General features: G+C 42.5%; 3 protein-coding genes across 9 annotated transcripts in view; 1 reads left to right on the top strand and 2 right to left on the bottom strand.

Annotated features, from left to right (window-relative positions):
- Positions 1-9,205, bottom strand: part of grip2a (glutamate receptor interacting protein 2a) — a 39,509-nt gene extending 30,304 nt beyond the window's left edge. For 4 of the 6 annotated variants that reach the window (XM_072367374.1, XM_072367370.1, XM_072367373.1 and 1 more), the window contains exons 1-3: positions 8,661-9,205; positions 2,031-2,105; positions 926-1,064 (exon numbers count right to left, since the gene is read on the bottom strand). In XM_072367374.1, the coding sequence (XP_072223475.1) occupies positions 926-1,064; positions 2,031-2,105; positions 8,661-8,838 (392 nt within the window). In that variant the 5' untranslated portion in view covers positions 8,839-9,205. Of the gene's footprint in view, positions 1-925; positions 1,065-2,030; positions 2,106-4,740; positions 5,231-8,660 lie in introns of those variants that run through there. The other 2 variants (XM_072367371.1, XM_072367372.1) reach the window with 2 other exon arrangements.
- A 596-nt stretch (positions 9,206-9,801) lies between these two features.
- rpl32 (ribosomal protein L32) lies at positions 9,802-13,856 on the bottom strand. The gene is made up of 4 exons (XM_072367690.1): positions 13,749-13,856; positions 13,004-13,104; positions 12,737-12,918; positions 9,802-9,966 (listed from the first exon to the last, which is right to left on the bottom strand). Exons 2-4 carry the CDS (start codon positions 13,097-13,099, stop codon positions 9,837-9,839), a joined length of 408 nt encoding a protein of 135 aa, XP_072223791.1. The 5' UTR covers positions 13,100-13,104; positions 13,749-13,856; the 3' UTR covers positions 9,802-9,836.
- A 303-nt stretch (positions 13,857-14,159) lies between these two features.
- On the top strand, positions 14,160-22,916 carry ssuh2rs1 (ssu-2 homolog, related sequence 1). 2 transcript variants are annotated; one of them, XM_072367687.1, is made up of 13 exons: positions 14,160-14,352; positions 14,442-14,509; positions 16,157-16,258; positions 18,084-18,159; positions 18,329-18,458; positions 18,627-18,687; positions 20,022-20,143; positions 20,222-20,284; positions 20,368-20,450; positions 20,554-20,646; positions 20,730-20,835; positions 21,336-21,443; positions 21,531-22,916. In XM_072367687.1, the coding sequence occupies exons 1-13, from the start codon at positions 14,330-14,332 to the stop codon at positions 21,669-21,671; spliced, it is 1,176 nt and encodes a 391-aa protein (XP_072223788.1). In that variant the 5' UTR covers positions 14,160-14,329; the 3' UTR covers positions 21,672-22,916. The 2 variants fall into 2 exon arrangements, with proteins under 2 accessions (XP_072223788.1, XP_072223789.1); XM_072367688.1 differs by lacking the exons at positions 14,160-14,352; positions 14,442-14,509 and adding an exon at positions 15,794-15,926.
- The last annotated feature ends 23 nt before the right edge of the window (positions 22,917-22,939 follow it).

The following is a 22,939-nucleotide window of genomic DNA, read 5'->3' on the forward strand; positions in this document are numbered from 1 at the left end:
GAATCGAACAGCTGGTGAACGCAGGAAACTGCTTTTAAATTCCTCTACAGTAAGCTGGAAAACGCACAGGACCACGTGCACAGAGAAAAGAATATATTCTGAGGTGGGATGGCAGAGAGCCTCTCCTCCTCTGACACTGACGGGGGTGACGGTGTCTCACATCTGATATTCTGAGTCACCGTGCCCCTCACTGGAGAGATAATTAATGAAATAAAGTCCTCAGAGGCACTTCTTGCCCTCCTCCCTTTCGGGCTTCTGCCACTCAGCTGTGACGGGGCTGAACGTCCTGATGGTCCGGTCTCATCTCGCATTGCCAGCCACTCTCCTGTCTGCCCGTGTGCCCCCACCCAGTCAATGAATTAGCGAGCGCTTTCACACCACCGTGCACTCAGCTGTGGGAAGACGAGTGTCTTGCAAGAATTAGCACAGTGTCTGTGCCATGCCTCTGAGGTTAAACTTCAGTGGACTTGACAAGTGATGACATATTTGTCCAAGACATTTTCATAAGGGCCATGTCATTCTTATCAAACTAAAGGTTTGTGTGTGTATTTAACCTCAGTCACATGCTGCTTAATCATCATGAGTCTTCCGTTAGATTTGATTTAATTTGGTTAATCTTGGGCAAAACATGTTTAATCTTAATTAAGGAATCTCTAAACATAAAAAAGAAGCTCATAAACAGAATACCGATGCCATAAAGCATAACTGACAATGAAATAGCTTTAAAGAACTCACTAATCTGTGTTGTTTACTGAAGATTTCACAGGAAAGCCATCATGCTATGGTGTTACTTAGGGTCAGCATCAAGCCGATCTAACACAACACCTGGTGTAACTTTGAAACACATCGACATTTGTGGGGGCAGAATCCGGAGAATTTGCTGTGGCTGCCAGGCTTTAAGTACATCACAGAGCACAGATCTCACCTGGCAGCTAGCCCACCTGGCCGTAGGTTTGACACTCTGGGCTTGCCATCCTTATCAGAGCCTCCAGAGATGGTGAGGCCAAGGCTGCTGCCTTCCCTTTTCATCAGGTCGACCGTGGTCACCCCTCGATACTCCTCTGCTGACAGATACAGACGCAGGCACAGATCCGCAGTCAGAATTAGCATCTGCTTGACAGAACTGCCATGTCTGAGAGGCAACGAAGGGCTCTTTTCCTGAACCTCACACAAAAATTCCCTCTGACACACAAGCACAGCCCACATTTCCTCACTCTCACTGTTTTTTCAAACGTCTGGGTGTGAGTAAGTGTTTGTGACAGGGTCAGAAGGAGGATGAGGAGGACAGAATTATACCACTAAATGTTGAGAACGGCAGGAAATATAAAACATTGTTCAAAGAAAACACTGGAAATGATATGAAACTATATCCATTAAAAACTGGTTGCATTCTACAGTGAAAAACAACAAATTCATCATTGACTGATGGCTATGTGAGGCTGCACTGTGGTGGTTAGCACCGCCGCCTCACAGCCTTTCTGTGGGGAGTTGGCTTCCTCCCACCGTCCAAAAACATGCATGTTAGGTTGACTGCTGAGTCTAAATTGTCCCTAGGAGTGAGTGTGGTTGTTTGTCTCCATGAGGCCCTGTGATGGACTGGCGACCTGTCCAGGATGTACCCTGCCTCTATGCCCTCTATGCCCTATGACAGCTGGTATAGGCTCCACCCCCCTACGACCCTAATATTGGGTTAAACCGGCATAGAAAATGGATATGTGGTGATATAGCGTCATCAGAGAGGCATTCTGTGTTGTGGCCAACTTTGTGCTGTGCTGTTTAATCTCTCCATGTGAGGTCTGTCAACTTTGCTTTGGTACCCGTTGACATGTATGCCTCACAAGCATCTTTTCACCTTAGCTAAGCATTTAAGCAGTGAAACATCAAGCAAAACATGGGGGGCACATGACTTTACGCACACATCAGACAAACATGGCATGACTCTTCCCACTGCTGAGATCCCAGGTGAAATGGTTTGAGGCAGGCTGCAGACAAAACAAAAGGAAGTGGAGTCAAGTTTGACTGTATTGTACCTGAAAGGCTGCGCCTCCGCGACGAATGCGACTGGTCAGTTGTCTCTTTGCTCCCCTTTGAGTACGGCCCTTCATCTGAGGAGACAGCAGAGAGGTGAAGATGGTTATGTATGGAAACGTCTAACTGAACATGCCATCGTCATAGTGACAGCGACTCACACCCCAACAGCCACGCTGTCAGGCAGCAACTGAACCAACTCAAGACCCTTAAAAGGTCCCTTAAAATATCCATCCATCCATTTTCTATACCCGCTTAATCCGTCGGTCGGGTCACGGGGGGGTGGAGCCTATCCCAGCGGTCATTGGGCGAGATAGGCGGGGTGCACCCTGGACAGGACGCCAGTCCATCACAGGGCCACACAGAGACAAAGGAGACAAACAACCACACACATGCTCACTCCTAAGGACAATTTAGAGTCACCAGTTAACCTAACATGCATGTTTTTGGATGGTGGGAGGAAGCTGGAGAGAACCCATGCTTACATGGGAAGAACATCCACACAGAAAGGCCCCAGTCGGGAGTCGAATACCTTAAATTTTTCCATATTTAAGGGATTTGCTCTGCCCCCATTAATTTAATTCAAAAATACATTTTACAGCATGCTTCATGCATGCACTTCAGGGTGGGAATTTTGTCAGAGGAACAGCATGCGGTTAATGGACTGTTCTTGCATGGAAAGAAAATCATCATTTTCATGTCATTCACAGCAGCTGCTCTGCAGAAAAACAGCTTTTGTTTTTCTTCAAACTTGTCAGCCACACTGGGACCCATTTCTGATACTATCCACAGATTAGCTGAACCGTTGCCCAGTCATCTGAACCTGAAGGCAGCCGTGCAACCATATCTGCAGTCACAGTGATGAGGAAACTGACTTGGCAGTTCTCTAATCCTGTCCACTGCGGATTACCTTTTCAGCTGTCCAGCACAGTGATTCAACATCACACTGTGTACCTGAAGAAATGCTGCGCCAGGTCCTCTTTTTAAGTGTGGACGGGTGACTGCCTTTAATTATGCAGGCATCAAACTAAAGTCCTCACAGTATTCACTGACTGCTGTTATAATGCTGGTAAAAACACCCAATATTGATTAAAAAGTTAGTTGCACAGATTGGCAGCTGCCTCTGGTGACATTCTGAATACATTGTACAATTAGTTTGAGTAGTTTGATCTGATGATAGACTTTATTTTTTGTAAATACAATAAATAACTTGACTTATATGCTCCTTTTTGTTTTGATATTAGTCCCCAGACTCAATGCAAACTGAAACAGCTCAAAGCTAATCCAGCATGCTTTTAACAAAGCCAGATTGAAAGAAAGGCAGATTTAACATGGGATGTAAGTTTGTAAGCTCCCCCAGAACCTTGTCTATCTACTTGCTATACAGTGTATGGGTAAGCAAAAAACTCGATAAAGGTCAAAGTGTGACCTATACCAGAGGTCAGAACCGGAATATGTCATCACTTAAAGAAGTGGGTCAGTTTATTGACTCAGGATTAAAAAAAAAAAGCCACTTTACTTATCCTGACGTGTTTATTGCATCTAGGCTGATGTGTAAAGACTAAACTATGGAAAACGAGTGCTAGGAGTCCTTCATCTCTTTCTACGGTGACTCTCCACATCTGTCCAACTGAATACGAAGCCTTTCGGACAGCTGAGAGGTGTGGATCCTTCGTCATACCTTCACTGACCTGAAACCAGCCCAGGCAGCCCTGGGACACATGGAGTAAAGAAGAAAATCTGGCCTCCACGTTCAAACAGCTGAATGAGTCAGCCCTCAGCCGCAGAAATCTAACCACTGGACTTGTATGTCATGGTGATGCACAGAACATGATGGTATTTCACTCAAAGTTCCCCACATCTTTGCACAAATCCGGTGTTCAATAGCTTTGAGGCACAAACATACATGAGTGAATGACACATAACGAACATGTTAACCAAGGCAAAAATCTCGTAACCATGCGGGCTCCTGGGGGCCGTGACAGTCCAGCAGCTGTCATCGCTGTCAAAAGGCAACGTTAGCTCTGGGTTACGCAGACCCAGTGCTCTGCACGTGACTGAATGCTACTGTACCATCGAGCTGTCTGCCTGTCATCCTCCTCCAGCTTAAAATAACCATCACTAACCCTAAAAGTCAAGGCTCAGAGAGAAGCTGATTATAAAAAGCCCCAACAACGTAAATTTATGCTGTATCAATCTGATCTATCTGGATCTGGTGGGGGGGCTACTGGCTCTGTGCCTTGATTAGCTGGTGAGTGGACACAAAATCCTTCCATCCACCATAAATATATGGAGAGTTGATCAACTCTTCATTTAAATCAGGGCGCTGTGAGCTATCTTTCTCCTGCCCAATCAGAATGTAGGTTAAATACGGGGGCAGAGCTGACAATGAAATCACAATGCTATTTTCAGACGTAAAACTTTATTTATAAACCGGGGGCTTCTAGGTCTGGTTTACAATGCTATATCTGCCCCGATTACACATGGCAGGACGCTATGCAGAGCTGACGGTCGAGTCGACTCACATTTAAATCTGTTACAGTTTATCGCAGCTATTATTCATGCAGAGTACCGATTCCCCGAAATGTGCCGAGTGTTGATGGAACAACATGTTTAAAAGATAAGCAGCTCTCACAGGTGATCAGTGACCCCCTGCTGTTCCAAACACATGCAGTCCCCTTGACTCTAAGGATCAAAGCGGGCTCCCCTTACCAATGCTGGTCTTGTTGTCTCTCCTCAGCCCACAAAGCATGGCTGTGGTTAAGTTAGCCCAGCCACCCTCAGGAAGCTGCTCGTTAGTCAGAGGGCAGAGCTGAGGTTCCACCTGAGGAAGAAGTAACCAGGTCTGAGGCTAAGACAGAAGAAGAATCTCTGTCTCTTCACACCTTTGCTCTGAGTCCAACATTTGGCCCGTGTAAGTGAAGTCTGGAGCCGCAAATTCTGATCCCGAGATATTTTGATCCTCCCGTTGAACTCAGTGGATGATTCCTCTTAATCCTCACAATTATAACTACTGTCTGCTGAGATCTTCTAGAAAATCCAAAGCAGGTAGAGGAATGCTTCGTGCCCTTTTCTTGTCATCCTGCGGTGGCCCCGTTTTTGAGCTATTCTTACAAATGGTTTGTATGTTCAGCAGAGATTTCCTCATGCCCGGTTCATCCACTCACACATAACCCTTCGCTCTCTTTCTCTCTGTCTCTGTGTGAGTTTGTTCCCGCTCTCCTCCTCTCTGCCAGAGGGGCTCAGTGAGGCAGGCACACACGATAGTTACTCCCTTCCCCCCCGCACACAGACTCACACACTTCATCCATTTCCCACCCAGTCAAACACATCCTCAAACCCACCCACACACGCAGAGTTCACACACCGAGATTAGACTCGCCGCAGAATTAACAGCACCTGCACACTCATTGTTAGACTCAGTGTCACGTTTTTCTCACTAAGAGTCTGCACCCTGATTACAGAGCTCCAATCTACACAGTGACAGTGTCTCTCTCTTGTGCACACGCATGCTTACACTCACACACACGATGGAAAATGCATGTGTTAAATTCTTGCGCGGAACAGCTGCCTCTGTATCTCGCAGTTGAGACTGATTGAAAAGACTTTGCAGCTGCTGAGCACAGGTGATAGATTCAGATTGTGAATAGAGTCGTGACACAGAAAGTCCTCCATCTTTCAGCTCCGACGCCTTACATATCAGGACATAATAGATCTAGAAATTGAAAAAACAACACATTTTCTATTTCACAAGAAGTCCAGCCCATGATTCAGTAGCTTGTAGAATCACGGCCATAATTTGGAGTAATCTTTGCCTCGTTATCAGTCTCTCACATCACTATTAAGGCATTTTGGCCCACTTTCCAACATCATTCCACTTCAGGCTGGGTTTTGGGCTATCATTTATTCACAGCTCTCATAAGGTCTCAGCACAGTCAGGTTGAGGTCTGGACTGGACCATTAAAACACCTTAATTCTTTCATTTTTCAGTCATTCTGGTGAAGATTTGCTGCTGTGCTTTGGATCATTCTCCTGCAGCATGACCCAATTTAATGTTTAAGCACTTTGCAGACGCCTTTATCCAAAGCGAGGATATATTATTACAGCTACATCAAAGCTAACAATAAGCTACATAAAAGGAAAACCACCAGTCAGCCTCTGTCAGGGGTGACAGAGTAGAGATAGAGTGCAGGCATAGAGGGAAGTAGAGAAAGGGGGGGTAGGAGATGCTCTCTGAAGAGCTGGGTCTTCTTGAAGATAGACAGGGACGCCCCTGTTCTGGTAGCGCTCGGTAGGTCATTCCACCATCGTGGAACGACACATGAAGAGTCTGGATTGTCTTCAGCGTGATGTAGGAGCTGCTAGACGACAATCCTTTGACGACCGGAGGGGCCGAGTCGTGACGTAAGCTTTTCAGAGAGCTTCAAGTAGATGGGAGCTGTTCCATTAAGCTCTTTGTAGCTAACATCAGGGACTTGTATTCCAGCCACACCTTTTATATATTATATTATACATATATATATATTATCAGTATATATTTTAGATACTTTTGGTCTCTCGAAATACGGTAAAATGTGAGGCCGTGCATCCTAAATTTGGTCTAAATGTGGCTGAAATTGGGTCATGTTGCAGCAGAATGATCCAAAGAACAGCAGCAAATCTACAACAGAATAAAAGAATCAAGGTGTTGCAATGGTCCAGAGTCCAGAGTCCAGAGTCCAGACCTCAACCTGACTGAAATGCTGTGGTGGGACCTAAAGAAAGCTGTGCAGAAATGATAGCCCAAGAACCCTGAACTGGAGTAACGTTGATGCACACGTGCTGCTGTGCATTAGGACCAAACATCTCCACTTTGCTCTGGTCTGTCCAAAGGACATTGTTCCAGAAGTCTTGAGCTTTGTTCAGATGCAGCTTTGCAAACCTAAGCTGTGCTGCCATGTTCTTTTTAGAGAGAAGAGGCTTTCTCCTGCAGCCCTTCCAAACAAGCCATCCTTGTTCAGTCTTTTTCTAACTGTGCTGTCATGACCTTTAACCTTTAGCATGCTAACTGAGGCCTGTAGAGTCTGAGATGTAGCTCTGGGCTTCTTCACCTTGGGGTGAACTTGCTGGGACGTCCACTCCTGGGAAGATTGACAGCTGTCCTGAATGTTTTCCACTTGTGAATAATCTTTCTCTCTGTACAATGATGGACTCCAGATAGTTTGGAAATGGTCCAATAACTCCTCTCAGACTGATGGGCAGAAACCGTTGCTTCTGTCCTCCTCGACATTGTGTTCACACATACCTGGATGCTCCAGAGCAGCAAACTGACAAATCCTCAGTTGCCGATGATCAATTAAACAAATGCATTCGATAAGGACGATTTGGCTGCCACTTATTCCTACGTCATCTTGTTTCACTTTGTGTTGAATAAATAATAAAGTGCAATATGTCATGTGCTGTTTTCCATTGAAAGTTGCATTTACCTACACTAGAGAAATGGTTGTGCTCTGATATGTCAAACCCTAAAACTGAAGGAGAGCGTGCTTTCTTTTTCACTTTAAATCACGTTCAAACAGAAAGTAAATCAAGTAAAGCCCCTCAGCAGGTTTACAGCACCCTTTGCTAATCCCCCACATGCTGGGACTCTCTTATCCCAAACACAGGCGTGCTCCTCGTTGCAGCTGGGACCATTTGTCATGCACACAGGCCTCAGCACCTGCCACTTCCTCGACCTCCACACGCAGCCTCTTCTGAACCCCATCTGCCTCTTTTTCTTGGTCTCATGACTGAGGCTGTAAAGGCAGACCGTATAAACTACACCTCCTCTCTTTTCTACAGATGCACAGAGAGATCACAACTTTCCATGTTGTCATCCGCTGTTGCATGCAGCATAGCCTAATTAGTCTGATGTTCCAGCGGACAAAATACTCTTTGGTGTAGATGATTTCCTCTGAGACATTTGTCCTTAATACCCCATTTACAGTGTGTGCGGGTGGAGTCTTTCAGAGCGAGACTAATTAATTTCCCGCAGAATAAAGAGAATTGGGATGTGGAGCATGGTGTTAGACTAATAAAAACCTCTGGGAAGAGGCCTGTGAATATTTGCTTATCCTAATAAAAACATTGAGTTTTAAAACTGTAAATCAAGATTATTTATCTAGTGTGACCGATAGGCTAAATGCTAAAATAAAGGATAGAGAGAAAGGTACAAACGCTTAACTTCTGATCAATATCTGCCCTTTTTCTTCCCGTCTTTTTAAAGTATTACCTCTGAAAATAACCAGCTTTTAAACTGGACTCATTCCTGGCTGGAAGGCAAACAGCTCTTACTTCTTATTGAGCAAACTGACCACGCTGCCACCTAATGGTGAACAGCTCTCGCTGCGTCTGAAGAACAAAATTCACCTGCAAAGATCAGTGAGTGCGGAGCAGGATGCATGAGCGCATCTTCTAATATTTAACCTCTAAAAGTAAAAAAAAAATCCCACATTTTGGTTTAGAAAATGCTCAATTTACCAGCTCCACTGCACACATCGTTTACTTCTTTTTTAAGAGGAAGATAAAATTAACACATTTGTGAAAGTTTAGGGCTTTAGTTACAGATAACCTTATTGAACATTTAGGCATCAAAGCTTTCCTGTCGGCTTTACCTTTGCTTCTCCCTCTGATGATGCCCAGTCGACATCTGAGGGAAAAAGAGAACATCCTCCTCTTTCCTCCTGCAGACCGGCTGCCTTTCCTCATAGGATCCGTCTGAGGAAAGGCGAATGAGAGCTGTTTGGGAGTCAGGCGCCCTTTTCCAAACACTACTCTTGCTGACATGTTCATTTTCTGACCAGTGAAAAGGAAAAAATTGATTCTTTCCTCCCGATGCTCTCACCGTCCCTCAGCCTGCAGTCTCTCTTGCCCCGCTGCTCCCATCTCTGGAGAACATCCAGTCCTGTCAGGTCAGTCTTCCGGGCCGCTCCACGAACAGGTGCAGATTCTCAAATGAGGACTTATTCACATTCCACTTTATGCGTTTAAGACATCGACTTACTTCCACATCCAGGCCAGCACAAGCCGACTGGCTGCGTAAATACTGGCTGTGTTTCTGAATCTCGAGCTGGGGCAGTTTCTCTTGCAGGAACAGATGGCAGAGGGCTCAGGGCTGTGGGGCACAGCTTGCCTGCCAGAACGCAATGGAAACTTTCTCTGCAGGGAGCTGGTGTTCAACATTGTAAAAATATATAGAATCTGAGCGGTGGAGCTCAAACCATTCCCTCAGAAACGCGAGGTTAAGTTGGCTGAAAGAAAGATTCCTGGTTCTTACCTAAAGGGGCACTTTAGCACAGAGTGTGGTTAGTGTTGCTCGGCTTTTAAAATGGTTGCAAAAGAGACGTTATGGAGATTATACGAGATGAGGCAGTTCAGTTCCTCATTTAACCCTCAACTCGCACACACCAGCAGTCAATATTAGAAGCTAAACTCCCATTTATCAGTGTCATAACTGCACTGTGCAGGAAAACTATGGATTCTGTTTCACTGCCAAAATACCCAGACAACTTAGTACCGTCTATCATTTTAATTAAATAAGAATGATAGACGCCCTTTCATTGCAGGCACCAGTTCAAACTGTTGCAAATAACAGATTTTGAGCAGACTTGCAGCAGTTTTTTGTGGTTCATCCTTGTACGGTTGCCTTCTCCCCTCACAGATAAGAAACGTCTCACCCAAATTCACACTTCTTCAGGCTTAACATTTGTTTCACACGTCAGAGGCAGAAAAAATAAGATAAAATGCAGCAGCCAGTTTCCATTTGAAAGAGTTTATTGTAAATAAGCAGTTTACTCGTTCTCCTCGCTCCTGAGCCTGGCGTTGGGGTTGGTGATCTTGATTGCCAGCTGAGCTGCCCTCTCCACAATGATTTTCCTGTTCTTGGAAGAGACGTTGTGGGCGATCTCAGCACAGTGAGTCCTGCAGAAGCACAGAGAACAGCGCTCAGTGGAAAACAAGGACGAGCTTTTACCCAAACGGCACTTAAAGACACCTACAGACCCAGTCCAAATATTAAAGACGCACTCATTGATGCGTAAACCATTAACACACAACTGTTTTGTTGCTGCTACTAATGAGCCCCCACCACCCCCAGCCTGCTGTGTCACTTTTAAGTGTTTTCTTCCCTTAATTCTCTGACACTCATGAATTACCTGAAAGGCAGCTCTTCCTGGGAGGAAATAGCTGGACTTTAGATCACAGATTGTGTTTAAGGTTTGCGCTTCGCTAAGTAAACCCCCACGATGCAACTTTTACTGTAAAACCTCGGCCACATAAGCTGTCTGGGCCAGGTGCCGTTTCCTCGGATTCCTCTTCCTACATTTGGGACCGATTTGTTGCAGAGTGCGATCCTTTTTTTCTTCAAAAATTAACTGAAATTTGTCACCAAATGGTCCAAATTAGAGACCCAAACAGTCAATTCTCAAGTCTCGCTCCCTGTTTTTAAATTATATAATTCAAGTGGTGGGAATATTAGCCATAAAAGCCATGCTGGGACTCAAATTAAGTCACACAGCCACAAGAGGCCAACAAGTCTCTAAGCAGGTCAGTCTGGGCCCGACTGATTCCACTCAGAGCATTTTACAGGACTTTACCGCCACATGCTTACGACCTCCACCATCCGAGAAAGCTTCCTACGTATCCCAGTGATCGACAAAAGGGGAAATAATAGGTTGAATTCATCCCAATAATCAGGGAAAGAAAATGAGTAAAAGTCTAATTTCCCCACATTGGAGCGAATGAATTAAGCAACAAGATCTGAAACAAAACACTTTGTTTATGAACAGAAAGGAAGAAGTCACTAAACTTCTATGATCTATGCAGCAGCAACTGTAAGAATGATTCAGTAATTCAATAAAAATCTCCCTGGACGGTTCATGCATGAAGTGCTCACCGGTGGAAAATCGACCCACCTCAAACTGGAAAATAATACATGGCAGGGCTCCTTAAACTGGTCTGACTGGTACTGCTTTACAAACCGTAAATTACAGACTAGAAGCTGCTACTTTTCCCAGGCTTTGAGCACACTTTGAGCTTATAATACGGTGCGGCTAATATATGGTTCTTTTCATGCTGCTGAAAACATTTTGCCCCGTAACATTCGACCAATAAAATGAAGGAATAGTTCACAGCGGTCCAATGAAACAAATGCACTTAAACTGCTAAATTGTCGTAAATCGGTCATTTGTGCTCAGGCTCAACATGGAAAACAAAAGAAATGCAAATGATGCAGCTTTTAAATTAAAAGGCGATCAATCTGAGATGAGATTGTGACACTGAAGAAGACGACTTTGATGGTTTTAGTGCCCAGGAGGAAGATGAAGAAGGCGATCAGTGACTTTTCCTGGTCTTTTTAAACCAGCCGCGCTACAGACACTGTTCAAGGGCAAAAAAAGGATTTACGCCACGTATTTGTGCGTTACCGACAGGTATTTAAGTTAAAACCATCGGTGTTACAGGCATTTTCAGCATGTATTTGTTTATGTTAACATACACATTTAATTAAAAGTTTAAAAACCCTCACATGTAACATCTTTCTGTGTAAATGTGGACACCCGCAGCTTATAATCCGGGCAGCTGATACAAGTACAACGTGGATTTTCTTTATAAAATTAGAGGGCGGGGCTTATATTCTTTATTATTTACGGTACATTTTTCTATCTGTGGGGGAACAGTTTCAAAAGAGTGAGCCGACTTTATTTCCACTGTGCTATTGTATAAAATGAAGTTATGAAACAACAGAAACGGGGAATCAACTCCCGCTTCCTCATGGAAGGTTGAGCTTTTGTCATCTTTGCCATTAAATCAAACTGTACTTGAGTTGTTTCTAATACTATGAATTAAAATGGCCATTTATTACCCGTCCCACTTGAAGTATCTAGTTCCTTAAAAACAGGGTCTCTGCAGGTGTCAACAAGTCAAATTTAAGACTTTTTAAGACCATAATGAATACAATTTAAGACCCATTTCACAACTAAACTGGCAAAAAAAGTACAAAAGGCCTGAAATTACTTGCAAAGTAAAGGATTTTTTACAGCTCTTTCACATTAGAATACAAAATGTTAAGCTAAATGCACCAGAAGCCTCTATTGTGAACTAATATTTGTTCTACTGACCAGAAGCAAGCTAGTTGTGATCGATAAATTCTGAGGGTGCTCAGGTACTTTAGTTCTGTTTTGTTGTTACAGCGTCCTCAAAAATTTTAATAATTAAAAGCAAGACTGAAGTTTATGCACTTGTTTTAAATTAAAGTAACGTTAATAGATTTTTAAGACCTTTCCAAATCGTATTTAAGACATTTTATGAAAATCTAAGATAACTTTAGACATTTTAAGTCCTTAAATTCAAATTATTAGGATTTTAGACGTTTTAAGACTTTTTAATACCCTGAAAAAGCTCTGTTAAGATTGGAGGTGTTTAGACAGCTTATAAACACAGGAAGTCTACGCTTTCAAATCAAAACTCTTATTTAGAAAAACAAAACAACGCCAGAAAAACAGTCTCTGAAAGCTTTTGTCAAAAACACTCAACAGGATAAACTTTAAGCGCGAAACGCAACAAATTCACACAGAACTGATCGTTGAAACATCAGCACAACATTAAGCCCCCCACCTGATTTTAGTTAATGCGTTAACTTTGTAACATGAGCCTCGTCCCCCCCCCCAATACTTTTACAGTGTTCCCAACTTACTTATTGCTCATCATCAGGACCTCCAGCTCCTTGATGTTGTGCACCAGGAACTTCTTGAAGCCAGTTGGCAGCATGAACTTGGTCTTCTTGTTGCTACCATAACCGATGTTGGGCATCAGCATCTGACCCTTGAACCTCCTGCGGACCCTGTTGTCAATACCTCTGGGCTTGCGCCAGTTTTTCTGTTGACAGGAAGTATTTCACAGATTAAAAGCCATTCATCTCTTCTTGGTAGCAGCAGTGGTTCAAAACACCTGGGCTACTTACCGCGATCTTGACATATCTGTCAGACTGATGGCGGATGAACTTCTTTGTCCGCTTTTTGACAATCTTGGGTTTAGTTAGGGGCCTGAGGGCTGCCATGGTGACTGAGGACAAAGTTGGACACAAAATTACAACAACCTGCCTCCATAAGTATCGTTTCAGTTCACTTAAGACTTGGATAGCGTCCGTACATAACTATTTAATTGAGTCGCCTAATGTACAACTGCATTTCGATATAACCGGGAAATCATGGTGGGGCTTCCCTTGATGCAGCAAAAGCCATTAAACTACATCCGCATTTATTTTTTTAATTTAGCGGAATTAGCTTCAAGGTAAACGTGTTGACCAGCGTTAGCATGCTAGCACTTACGGTGCAGTATGTTGGGCTAGGTAGCAAGCCATGCTACCCTACTTCACCCACGCCGCACTTTGGCCAGAAAATACACCAAAATGTGACTGTTTAATGTTGGGAACTGATAATTAATGTCTATTACAGCATGGTTTACAGTCAGCTGCGTAACACAGGGGGCCTTTACTGAATACTACAACCCTACTTTACGCTTATAGCATCAGCTGCTATGGCAGCAGCACTTCGCTCAAGAATGACTAATTTAACACGCAAACTATTGGTAAACCTGACAATTTTATTCATAATTTACTATACGAGTGTCAGTGATTGATAAACTATGTCATGATGGTCAAATTATGTTCAACATTGTACGGATTAAGTTAGATTGTCTCAACTCACCCGCCGATGTAAATCCAAAAGGGACTTCAGCGACGGCGGAAGGAAAGAAAAGGACTTCCGAGAGTGCCGCAATGGATTATGGGTATTGTATTTTATCTGAACTACAACAGGCTACTTTACGACTCAAGTACGAAAACTGACTTCCACTTTCTTCCTCGAGACATATTCAACAAAGTATTTTAATGAAGAGTGTTCAAGTGTTTCAGATGCTTTTATTAATCTTGTTTTAGGTTGCATGTACACCTAATTTATATGTGTATACGTGCACATTTTTCACGTCTGCCCATTAAACGTGTATTGATACGCACTTCATAAACGGATGAGATGCTCCGCATTTATCAGACGCTGCTGTATTCACAGATTGGCACGCATGATGAATAACTAAAAGACGATGTTCCTCTTTTAATGTTACAAGAGGAGGCGGCCGATGCTGATCACGGGGGAGTGGTGTACGGGAAAGTAAATGATCCATTCTCTGTCACATGATGACCTGTAATGTATTTCCTCCGCGCGACTACTGCTCATAAGAGAACTTACACGGTTAGTATTTTTAGGCGTAGCAGTGGCAAGGTGCGTTGAAAATGGCCAATCAGCCTATAATGAGGTGAGCGAGTATTGTCTGTTATTTGTATTTCACTCCAAACTTAACGTAACCCACTTTGGCCTGTAACTGCAATTTCCCGTTACTTTCAGCGGCGGCCAACACGCTAATTATGGGATTGCGAACCCCGGCTACGTACCAGCATCTGCGGGAACGGCAGGTAAATTCCCCTTTTACTCTGAAGGTTAAGATGACTTTCAAAGTTTTTTTTTCTTTTAACTTAATACAACTTTATAACTGCATTCTTCCGGGGTGCAGTCACGTGGACGTGCACATTATTTGATTGTGGCGTAGCACTTTCGGGGGGTTTTGAAGATTGGGGATTGTTGTGTGCTGCGAGATTTTTATCTGATAAATCCGTTTGGTGTGTTCCTAAATCCTGTATATGTTCTAACTTTGGAGGGGAATGAGGAAGTTGTCTAATCAGCAAATATTCTACAATGTGATCATGAACTTGATAGGTCTTGATCAGGTGTCCCACAAAGGCACGTGATTCAAAGAGTGTTACTGAGCCCGTAGATAATTCTACATGCTCAACATGGAGCCTGCAGATAACTACAGGCTCAGTGATGCTGAAACACTAAATACATGTAGTTAATAGATTTGAGCTTGAAAGAACTTGTGGGTATTTCGTGACCACATAACTAACAAAACTGAATGAAAATCAGTTGAGAATTAAACGGGTTACGGTGGATTTTGGAGAGCAGATCGGCAACATACCTCAGATGCATGAAGGTTTTGTCTTTTCAGCATCAGGGATACAGAGAGGGTCAGTTCATTATAGGTTATGACTTTTTTTGGGACGCTCTCAGTCTAATAGTCTTTCCCCCCGCCTATTGAACCTCTACAATTGATCGAAATGACTCAAATGTATCTGAGTAGCATAAATTGAGAGACCTGTCTGAATTCTTTAAATGTTAACGGAGGCAGCTTCAGTGCTTTTATTAGCATCTGCTTCAGCATTGGAAACATCCTTTATGAGAGAAAGGAGATCATTCCCACTGTAATGTAAATAAATGAGGACAGGTGGATACCTGTGAGCTGCCTGTGACAACAATATATCTTCACCTCAGTGGATTTTCCTGGTTTTCTAATCACCGCCCTTGATAATAAAGTATAAGAACACATAAGGCAAAACTACTAGTTCTGAACTACTGCAGAAGTTTTTTCCGCATTTGTAAAAAGCAACCGAAGCAGTATTCAAAGTGGGAATAAAGTAATTAACCACTAACCAGCAAACGATAGCTGTGATTTGATTTTTCTTGATCCATCCTGCAAACGACCGATGACGCAATAAATGACCCGTCCTGGCGCCGTCAAACGTATTTAAATCAGTTTGAGAAATAAACCCCTCCCTGGCCGTCGTCGAAGGGAAAAGGGCGGACCCAGCGAGAGCCAATATTTAATCGTGTACACAAGAGGACGAGTATTTTTTTTTTTGAAAGAAAGAAAAAATAAAAAGCTGAGAGAAAGACGGGGGGTGGCACCAGCTCCCCAATATCAGCTGTTTCCGTGGCGACTGTAGCACGAGTGCGACCGTAGAAGAGATAAAATGTACACCAACATGGAGGGACAAGGTAAGTCAACTCAGAGGATTTCGTCAAGTCCAATCGTTTCACAACTTGGGAATGTTTCTACAGTTCCGCTGGGTTTCCTGAGCAGATTAAGTGATCGACGGCAGTCTCTGACTGTGGTTTTTAAAGAGCCCTGTTTGTTGTTGCGCGCCTAAATTCACCAGATTTATGGGATTTAAAATGTTCGCATCTGTGTCTTAACTCATCTAACTGGTTCTTCTGGTTTGTTTCAGCAATGTTCGCCCCACCCGCGGCAGAGTCCCAGGGCCCCACCGCCCCACCGGCCAGCATGTTTGACAGCATGCCTGGATATGAAGGAACAGTTGTGGGAGGAGGTACAGTGAACCGCGCGTATTCCGCAGACCCACCAACCCAAAGAGTTCACAATTAGATTGACAGATAGACGTTAAATGGTTGAAAGTTTTGTGAAATCTTTCAAAATATCACATTTCATCATAACGCTTGAAAACAACAGCATTGGCAAACATGTAGAAATGTAGAAATAGTACCAGGGTATAAAATAATAAATCAAGCTGCCCTGTTTTTATGTGAATTATATGATATCATATAGATTAATGGTTGACTTTGATTCGAAACACAAGAAAATAATGGCTTTAGTGGAAAACTTGCCCTTTAATATTTGATTTGGCAAGTGATAGAGTTAGATTGATCGTTTGGCTGCAGTATATTGCTACAAGAAAGCTAAAGGTCAGGAAAAACAAAGCTGCTCTGAATCAAACTGGCTGCCAAAGTAGCTGGGCCTGTTTGTCTGGGTTGAATATTAGTCAGCATCAAAGTGAAGAAGGTGTAAACTAGTTACTGCTGTTTTGAATGATGACATAATGTTTTTGCTGATCACAATTAATTTCCCAGGAACATCTTTATGCTTCAGAAATGCAAGAGAAGTAACTCTTTCAACATGTTAGCTCCTGCTGTAAATAGTGTTGTAAAAAGAAGCACATCATCCAACTTGTGTACCAGGCAGATATTGCAGATGCAGTGACAGAGTTGGTGTGTTTAGGATTTCCACAGGAGTGTTATTACGTTGCAACGTGGGTGAGCAAACTTGGGGAAAATACCTGATTGGTGGAGGTTTTGGGTGTTTTTTCTCAGCACAAAAAGAAAGTATTTCAGAATAAATCAGCCACCGACATTAGTCTGGATTCAAAAGATTGAGAGTAAAACCAAGAATGCACCAGGAGCAGAACATCATGTAAAGATCAGGAAATATTAGTGGCATAATGTCCACTTTCTTAATTGATATAAGATTTTATCACAACATTTTGTTGCCTGATGTGGTTCCAGGTTGGAGGCTACCAGTCAACCCTCAAGTTCAAACAAGAGGAGTTAATGTATATAAGATGGATAATCTTACAGCAAATCATAACATGATTTAGATGAATTGAGCCTGATTAAATAGATTTAAACTGATGATCTGTGATGGGCTACAACAACCTTGGACCTTCATGTTACTCACAGAGTCTTGTGGTGTTTTAATAGTCACTTCAAAGGTCCTTTATTTCCTCTTCTTAACGTTAAGGCTCCAAAGATTAGACTGTACAGCAATCAATGCATCATCTCATCTTGATTGTAAGCAAGACAAAGGAAGTGATTGTGGATTTTAGGAGGAAACTTTTCCATAAACAACAGATTGAAATGGAAATGCAACACTGAGGCTGTCTACAACAAAGGAGAGAGCAGACTCTATTAAGAAAGCTTCAGTCCTTCGGTGTATGCAGCAAAGTGCTGCATGTCTTCTACAAGTCTTTTGTGGAAGGATACAGTCTGCTTTGCAGCCATCTGTTGGGGCAGCAGCATCAGAGCCAGTGGCTGAAAGAAACTGGGGACCGCTGGGCCCCTGAAGCAGAGTGTGCAAAGAGAAGTGTACTAGTGGCTGAACATAATGCACAATACTGCCCACCCTCTACAGAGCACACTGATGAAACAAAAGCATGTGTTCATCAGAGGCTTCTTCAGATCAGCAGCAGGAGTTCAGTGCTGTCCCACACCAATAACTGTACACAATGCCTTTTTTAAGTCAATGACTTACTAATAACTCTTATGATTCTATATGCTGCGATGATCATTTCCTATACCCATATATTAGTAAAGGATCAGTCATTTGAACTCAGTTGTGAAACACAATCATCTCTGTTGCAGGTGGATTTCTGCCACCTCCCATGCCTGCTTACCCAGCTCCTCAGCCTTCACCTGGACCCGATCAGCCGTCCTGGAAGTAATGCTCAAACTATTTACTTCCTTTAAGCTTGATATCCAGGGATGTTAAAAACCATTATTCACAATTTAAAGCAGTTTCCAGTGACTCTGCACTGTGACAACTGAAAGTTCCTTTCCAATGATTACATTGTGTGACATATTGTGTCATTTTTCTTCCCTGCCGGCAGTATCCCATCTATAACTGAAGAGACTGCCAGGGATGCTTTCATCCTGTTTGCATCCAGCAAATGCTGCTACAGTTCTGCACCTGCGAAGGATGGTAGGATCACAAACATGGAGGCATTCAATACATACAGGGTAAGCAAAAGGTTTTTCCAATAAAACCTTTTTGGAATGAATGACAGTCAATCCAAGTATCATTATTTCTTTTCACTGTTTGAATTACGAATAAGATCATTTATTCTGCCTAACTAGAACACGAGCAGTCACTCTTGTTTGTTTAAAACCACTCCTTTTTTATTTTAGTACCGCCTAGAAACATTTACTGAATCGAGATCTACAGAGTGGAGTCATGAGCCATACCACGGTATGTCACCATAAGAGTCTGCATTTTCTGTTAGCAGTCTGTAATTCTCATGTGTCGTTTTCATGAATGAGACCTAATGCCCTGTGTGTCTCCATCTGAGGAAGTTTCAGTATTCCACCCTTCCTCTTTAGTGAGGCGGCTTCCTTTTTCAGTGCTGCTCTCTCTGCAGTGTTTGGGAAAGCTAAACACCTGACATCTTTGTTTTTTTAGTTATATGTTGTGTCAGACTAACAGACCAAAGCACAAAGAGAACAATTATCTTTGCACATACTTCAGATACTTCAAATTAGTGTGTTAGTCCGACCAAAAAACGACTTTTAAAGTGCATGTAAAGGTGTTAGTTGCACCACAATCTGATGAAATTGTAAAGCTTTTCAACACCAGACTAACACACCCAGATAATGCAGTTAAAATTAAAATCACTCCTACATGTATGTATGCAACTCGACTGGATTAGGCTGATGCACGTGCTCAAATGTTCCACGTTTTTCTGTAAAAACAGAAAAGCAGAGGAATACATTTATATGGCTGAAACCTCAACGAAGCCTCTTCTTCTGTGTCTTTTGTCAGAAATTGTGATTGTAAATCTATTAAAACTGTGACTTGCAGTCACTTTTTTATAGAAGCAGCATCAGCTTGCAAAATCGCCATTCAAGTTCCTTAAAAACAACGTCTGTTCCCTGAGTTCAGCTGGTGACACGTGCTGATCTCCCACAGGGAAAGTCGAAAGCCGCAGAATGCCTTGAATGTTTTTCTTCCAGTCCACAGCATTGCGCTGTCAGACATACTTTTGTGCATATTTTTCCTGTGCATGTATACTGGGACAAGGACAGCGGACCAGTTAAATGGTTGTGAGTGAGACTGGAACAACAGCTCAACTCAGTTGTGCATCTAACCATGCTGAGTATCTGTTTTAACTTAAAAAAACAAAGGAGATACTTCCTACATCTATGTCTTGAAAAAGGTGCAGAGGAGAAGATGAGAAAATCCAAAGACCTCCTTTTCTTTACATAATGTAGACATAGGGTCACTGGTGGCGTCCTGTGATGTTTGCAGCCTGGACATTTTCAGCTGATCCTTCAGAACGGGGGAGTTTGGAGTCGGGGTCAATGCCTGGTACTCTTTTACGTTTGACTTTAGTCATCACAGAGCTGTCATTGGGTTGTATGCCTCCCGGTAGAGCGTTTCATCCCGATAGCACGGCGACATTGTGACTGATTGATGTACCTTCTGTCAATTTGCTTGTCAGCAACTGTTTGAATTATGCCTCCGCTCAGTCTGCTGTTTTGGGTGAATCCCAACAACGGTCTGATGTGTTGTTTGGTCTGGATCAGGTCAGCCAGTGGACGCACACGCTCAGCCACCTCCGGGGCCTTGGGATCTTCCCGCTAAAGCTCCTACTTTTTTTACTGAGGACAAACAGCGTATCAGAGTTCCCTACACATCATCTGTGAAGGTACATCACATAACACACATCTGGAAAAAGGAAGCTTGTTTTTATATGATTTTCTAACAAGAATCGTGACACTTGCAGAGCTGCCACACCTGTATGGGAATGGGCCGGCAACCTTGCAGAGACTGTTCGGGCGCTGGTAATGTAAGTATTCCCCAAAGGTCTTAAATAAAAGATAAATGGAAGGTAATATAAACATGATTTTATCTTTTTCTTCCTGCTGACAGAAAGTTTGTTGGGTGTGCAATGGCTCTGGTTATCGTCATGGAGATGATCGCTGCCATCACTGCAGCGGCAGGGGGAGGGAAAAGTATGCATTACCCACAGATTTCAAATGAAAGCAACAGGAGAGCAATTCAGGAAGCGTGTAGTGTTTGGAAAATTGACAGGTTTTAAACATTTCTCTGATACAGTTGCAATCGCTGTCTTGGACAAGGATCGAAACAATGTGATCTATGTCATGGAAAACGGCAGCTTCTGGTCTACATCAGTCTCACCGTGAAATGGTACAGTTTCCTGCACACACAGTTTATGTTCTATAACACCTGTGATATTGCTCTCACTTTTTATTATGTGTAAATACTCGCAGGACGAACCACTCTGATGCCTACGTTGTGGAACAGTTGAGCGGACTTCAGTTGGACAATCTTAATAAAGTTTCTGGCAAGGAGCTTTTCAGAGACTCTCAGTACATGGTAAGAGTCTTCTTCTTCCGCCTAAAACGGGAAGACATGTTCTGTTTTTTTTTTTTAAACCAGAAAAAAACTATGTTGTTGGGGGGGATTTGGGCTCAAACGTCTCGCTTTTCATTCACTTTCAATGTGGCGCCGCATTATGTTCTAGAAATGAATTGTTTAATCTGTTGTTTCACTTTTGCTAGTGTAATTTGCTTTGGAAAGTTGAGAAAATTCAACAACAGAAATGCCCTCCGTTGAGGTTGCCCACACAGCCACATTTATCACATTAATGTTGCATGCAACAGCTTATTGTGTGGTGGGCTTTTATCACTGAAAATGTGTGATGCGTGAGCCTGAGCACGTCCTGTGTGACACTGCAGGAAGCTGCTGACATGCTGCTTTCACTGACTTCTGGCTTGTCTGATTATGATCGCGTGTCTCGCATGCACAAAGTAAATGAATGACGTTTAAAGGGTGACAGAGAGCCAACACAACACCTTTTTGATGGTTCTTTGCAGGTGTACCCAGTGATGGGCTTCCCAGACCCTTCGGTGGTGCAGGCTGCGCAGCGCCTTGTCTCTGATCACCAGGGCAAATTCTCCCAGACTTCTCGCATTCTACAACAGGTATTTTAACACAAAATAACGATGAACTAATCAAAAACTAATTTTGTTTCCATGTAAAATGCTAATTTTTGCTTTATTTGTTTGCAGCGTCAAACCATTGAGCTGATCCCAGTTACAAAGGTCACTTACTCATGGAAAGGGAAATCGCATATTTACTTTGTTTACGGAAATGAGTTCAAAGTTGATGCAGATAATTATCCTGCTACTTGTTGCTGTTCTGTAATGTAATTCCATATTTGAGTAGGACATTTTTGACCACTTTCCAAACCACTGAATGTCTAAATTAGATTTACTTACTTTCAAATCAGTCCTACAGACGAAGTTGGGACACTGTAGAATGTAAATAAAAACAAAGCATTTAACACAACTGTATAAGTGAAAATGACATGAAGACAAACTATCAAATGCTGACACCGAGAATTTCCAAATAATGCCACATTCATATTTCATCAAATTTTCAAAGGGAAACAGATGGACTCAAAGTGGAAAACCATTCTGTGATCTGGCAAATCAAGATTTTTGATTATGCGTGGAAATGATGTGTTATATCCTCCATAATATCATCCATAATCTGACTTAGTTAGTGCACTTATCCATGTAACCCAAGTTACCCATGTTACATGCTGACATGTAAAGGCTTGATTAACAAATTATATATATACAGGTTTTTTTGAGCAAGACATGCTGCCGTCCAGATTATGTATTTTTCAGGGTAGGCCTTCTTTATTTCAGTAAGACATGGCTAAATGATATTCTGCGTTCATCATAACAGACAGCATGGCATCATACTAAAGGAGCCCTGGTGCTAAACTGGCCTGCCAGCTGTCCAGAGCCGTCACCCACTGAAGATTTTTAGCCTACTGCGATTCTAGGAATACAGCAAATTATGCACTGATTTATTAAGCTGCTCAAATACAGCATCAAGCAACATCACCTCTTGGTGTGAGGCAACATTTCTCTTACGAAACTACAAGTTCAGTATTTTTAAAAATGTTTTTCTAAATGCATAAAAACCAAGCAAATACACAAAAACAACAGAATTTATCAAATTTAACTTTTTATATATTGTCCTTGCTCTGTTTTCAGTTAACTTCAGGTTTCAAATGATTTCTGTCGGTTTCAATTTACATTTTATTCAGCATCCATCCTTTTTGACACATGAACTTCTCACAAATCAGCAGAACTGATAATGCCTTATGTATGATACATGAAATCAGCTCAACTCCAACGACAAGACACTGCAGAGGAACAATGCACACTGACAACTTCAGCCTTGATTTTCACCAAATCCTATAAAATGCTCTAGTATAATGCTCTATGTGAAATATGTTTATTTTTTTAACCACAATTGCATTTTTATTTTTTGCAAGAGTAATTATTATATAAAAGACCTTTAAAAACTGTATAATTTTGTACGACTTATATTTGTAATACTGGCTTTGCGGTCATTTGATTAAAACCTCTCGCAATGTTTTGCTCTTGACTTGTGTCGTCAT

This window comes from Leuresthes tenuis, unplaced genomic scaffold (genome assembly GCF_036924035.1).
Source record: "Leuresthes tenuis unplaced genomic scaffold, fLeuTen1.0.hap1 SCAF_16, whole genome shotgun sequence".
In the NCBI taxonomy this organism is placed as follows: Eukaryota; Metazoa; Chordata; class Actinopteri; order Atheriniformes; family Atherinopsidae; genus Leuresthes; species Leuresthes tenuis.

What these genes read in the sequence shown, in the direction of transcription:
- rpl32 (XM_072367690.1), bottom strand. Translation starts at nt 13,099, where the DNA reads ATGGCAGCCCTCAGGCCCCTAACTAAACCCAAGATTGTCAAAAAGCGG. An exon ending in ACAGATATGTCAAGATCGCG is followed by an intron (nt 12,919 to 13,003) that starts GTAAGTAGCCCA and finishes TCCTGTCAACAG; the next exon opens with AAAAACTGGCGCAAGCCCAG. An exon ending in GTCCTGATGATGAGCAATAA is followed by an intron (nt 9,967 to 12,736) that starts GTAAGTTGGGAA and finishes GTGCTTCTGCAG; the next exon opens with GACTCACTGTGCTGAGATCG.
- ssuh2rs1 (XM_072367687.1), top strand. Translation starts at nt 14,330, where the DNA reads ATGGCCAATCAGCCTATAATGAG. An exon ending in AGCATCTGCGGGAACGGCAG is followed by an intron (nt 14,510 to 16,156) that starts GTAAATTCCCCT and finishes GGTTTGTTTCAG; the next exon opens with CAATGTTCGCCCCACCCGCG. An exon ending in CCCGATCAGCCGTCCTGGAA is followed by an intron (nt 18,160 to 18,328) that starts GTAATGCTCAAA and finishes CCCTGCCGGCAG; the next exon opens with TATCCCATCTATAACTGAAG.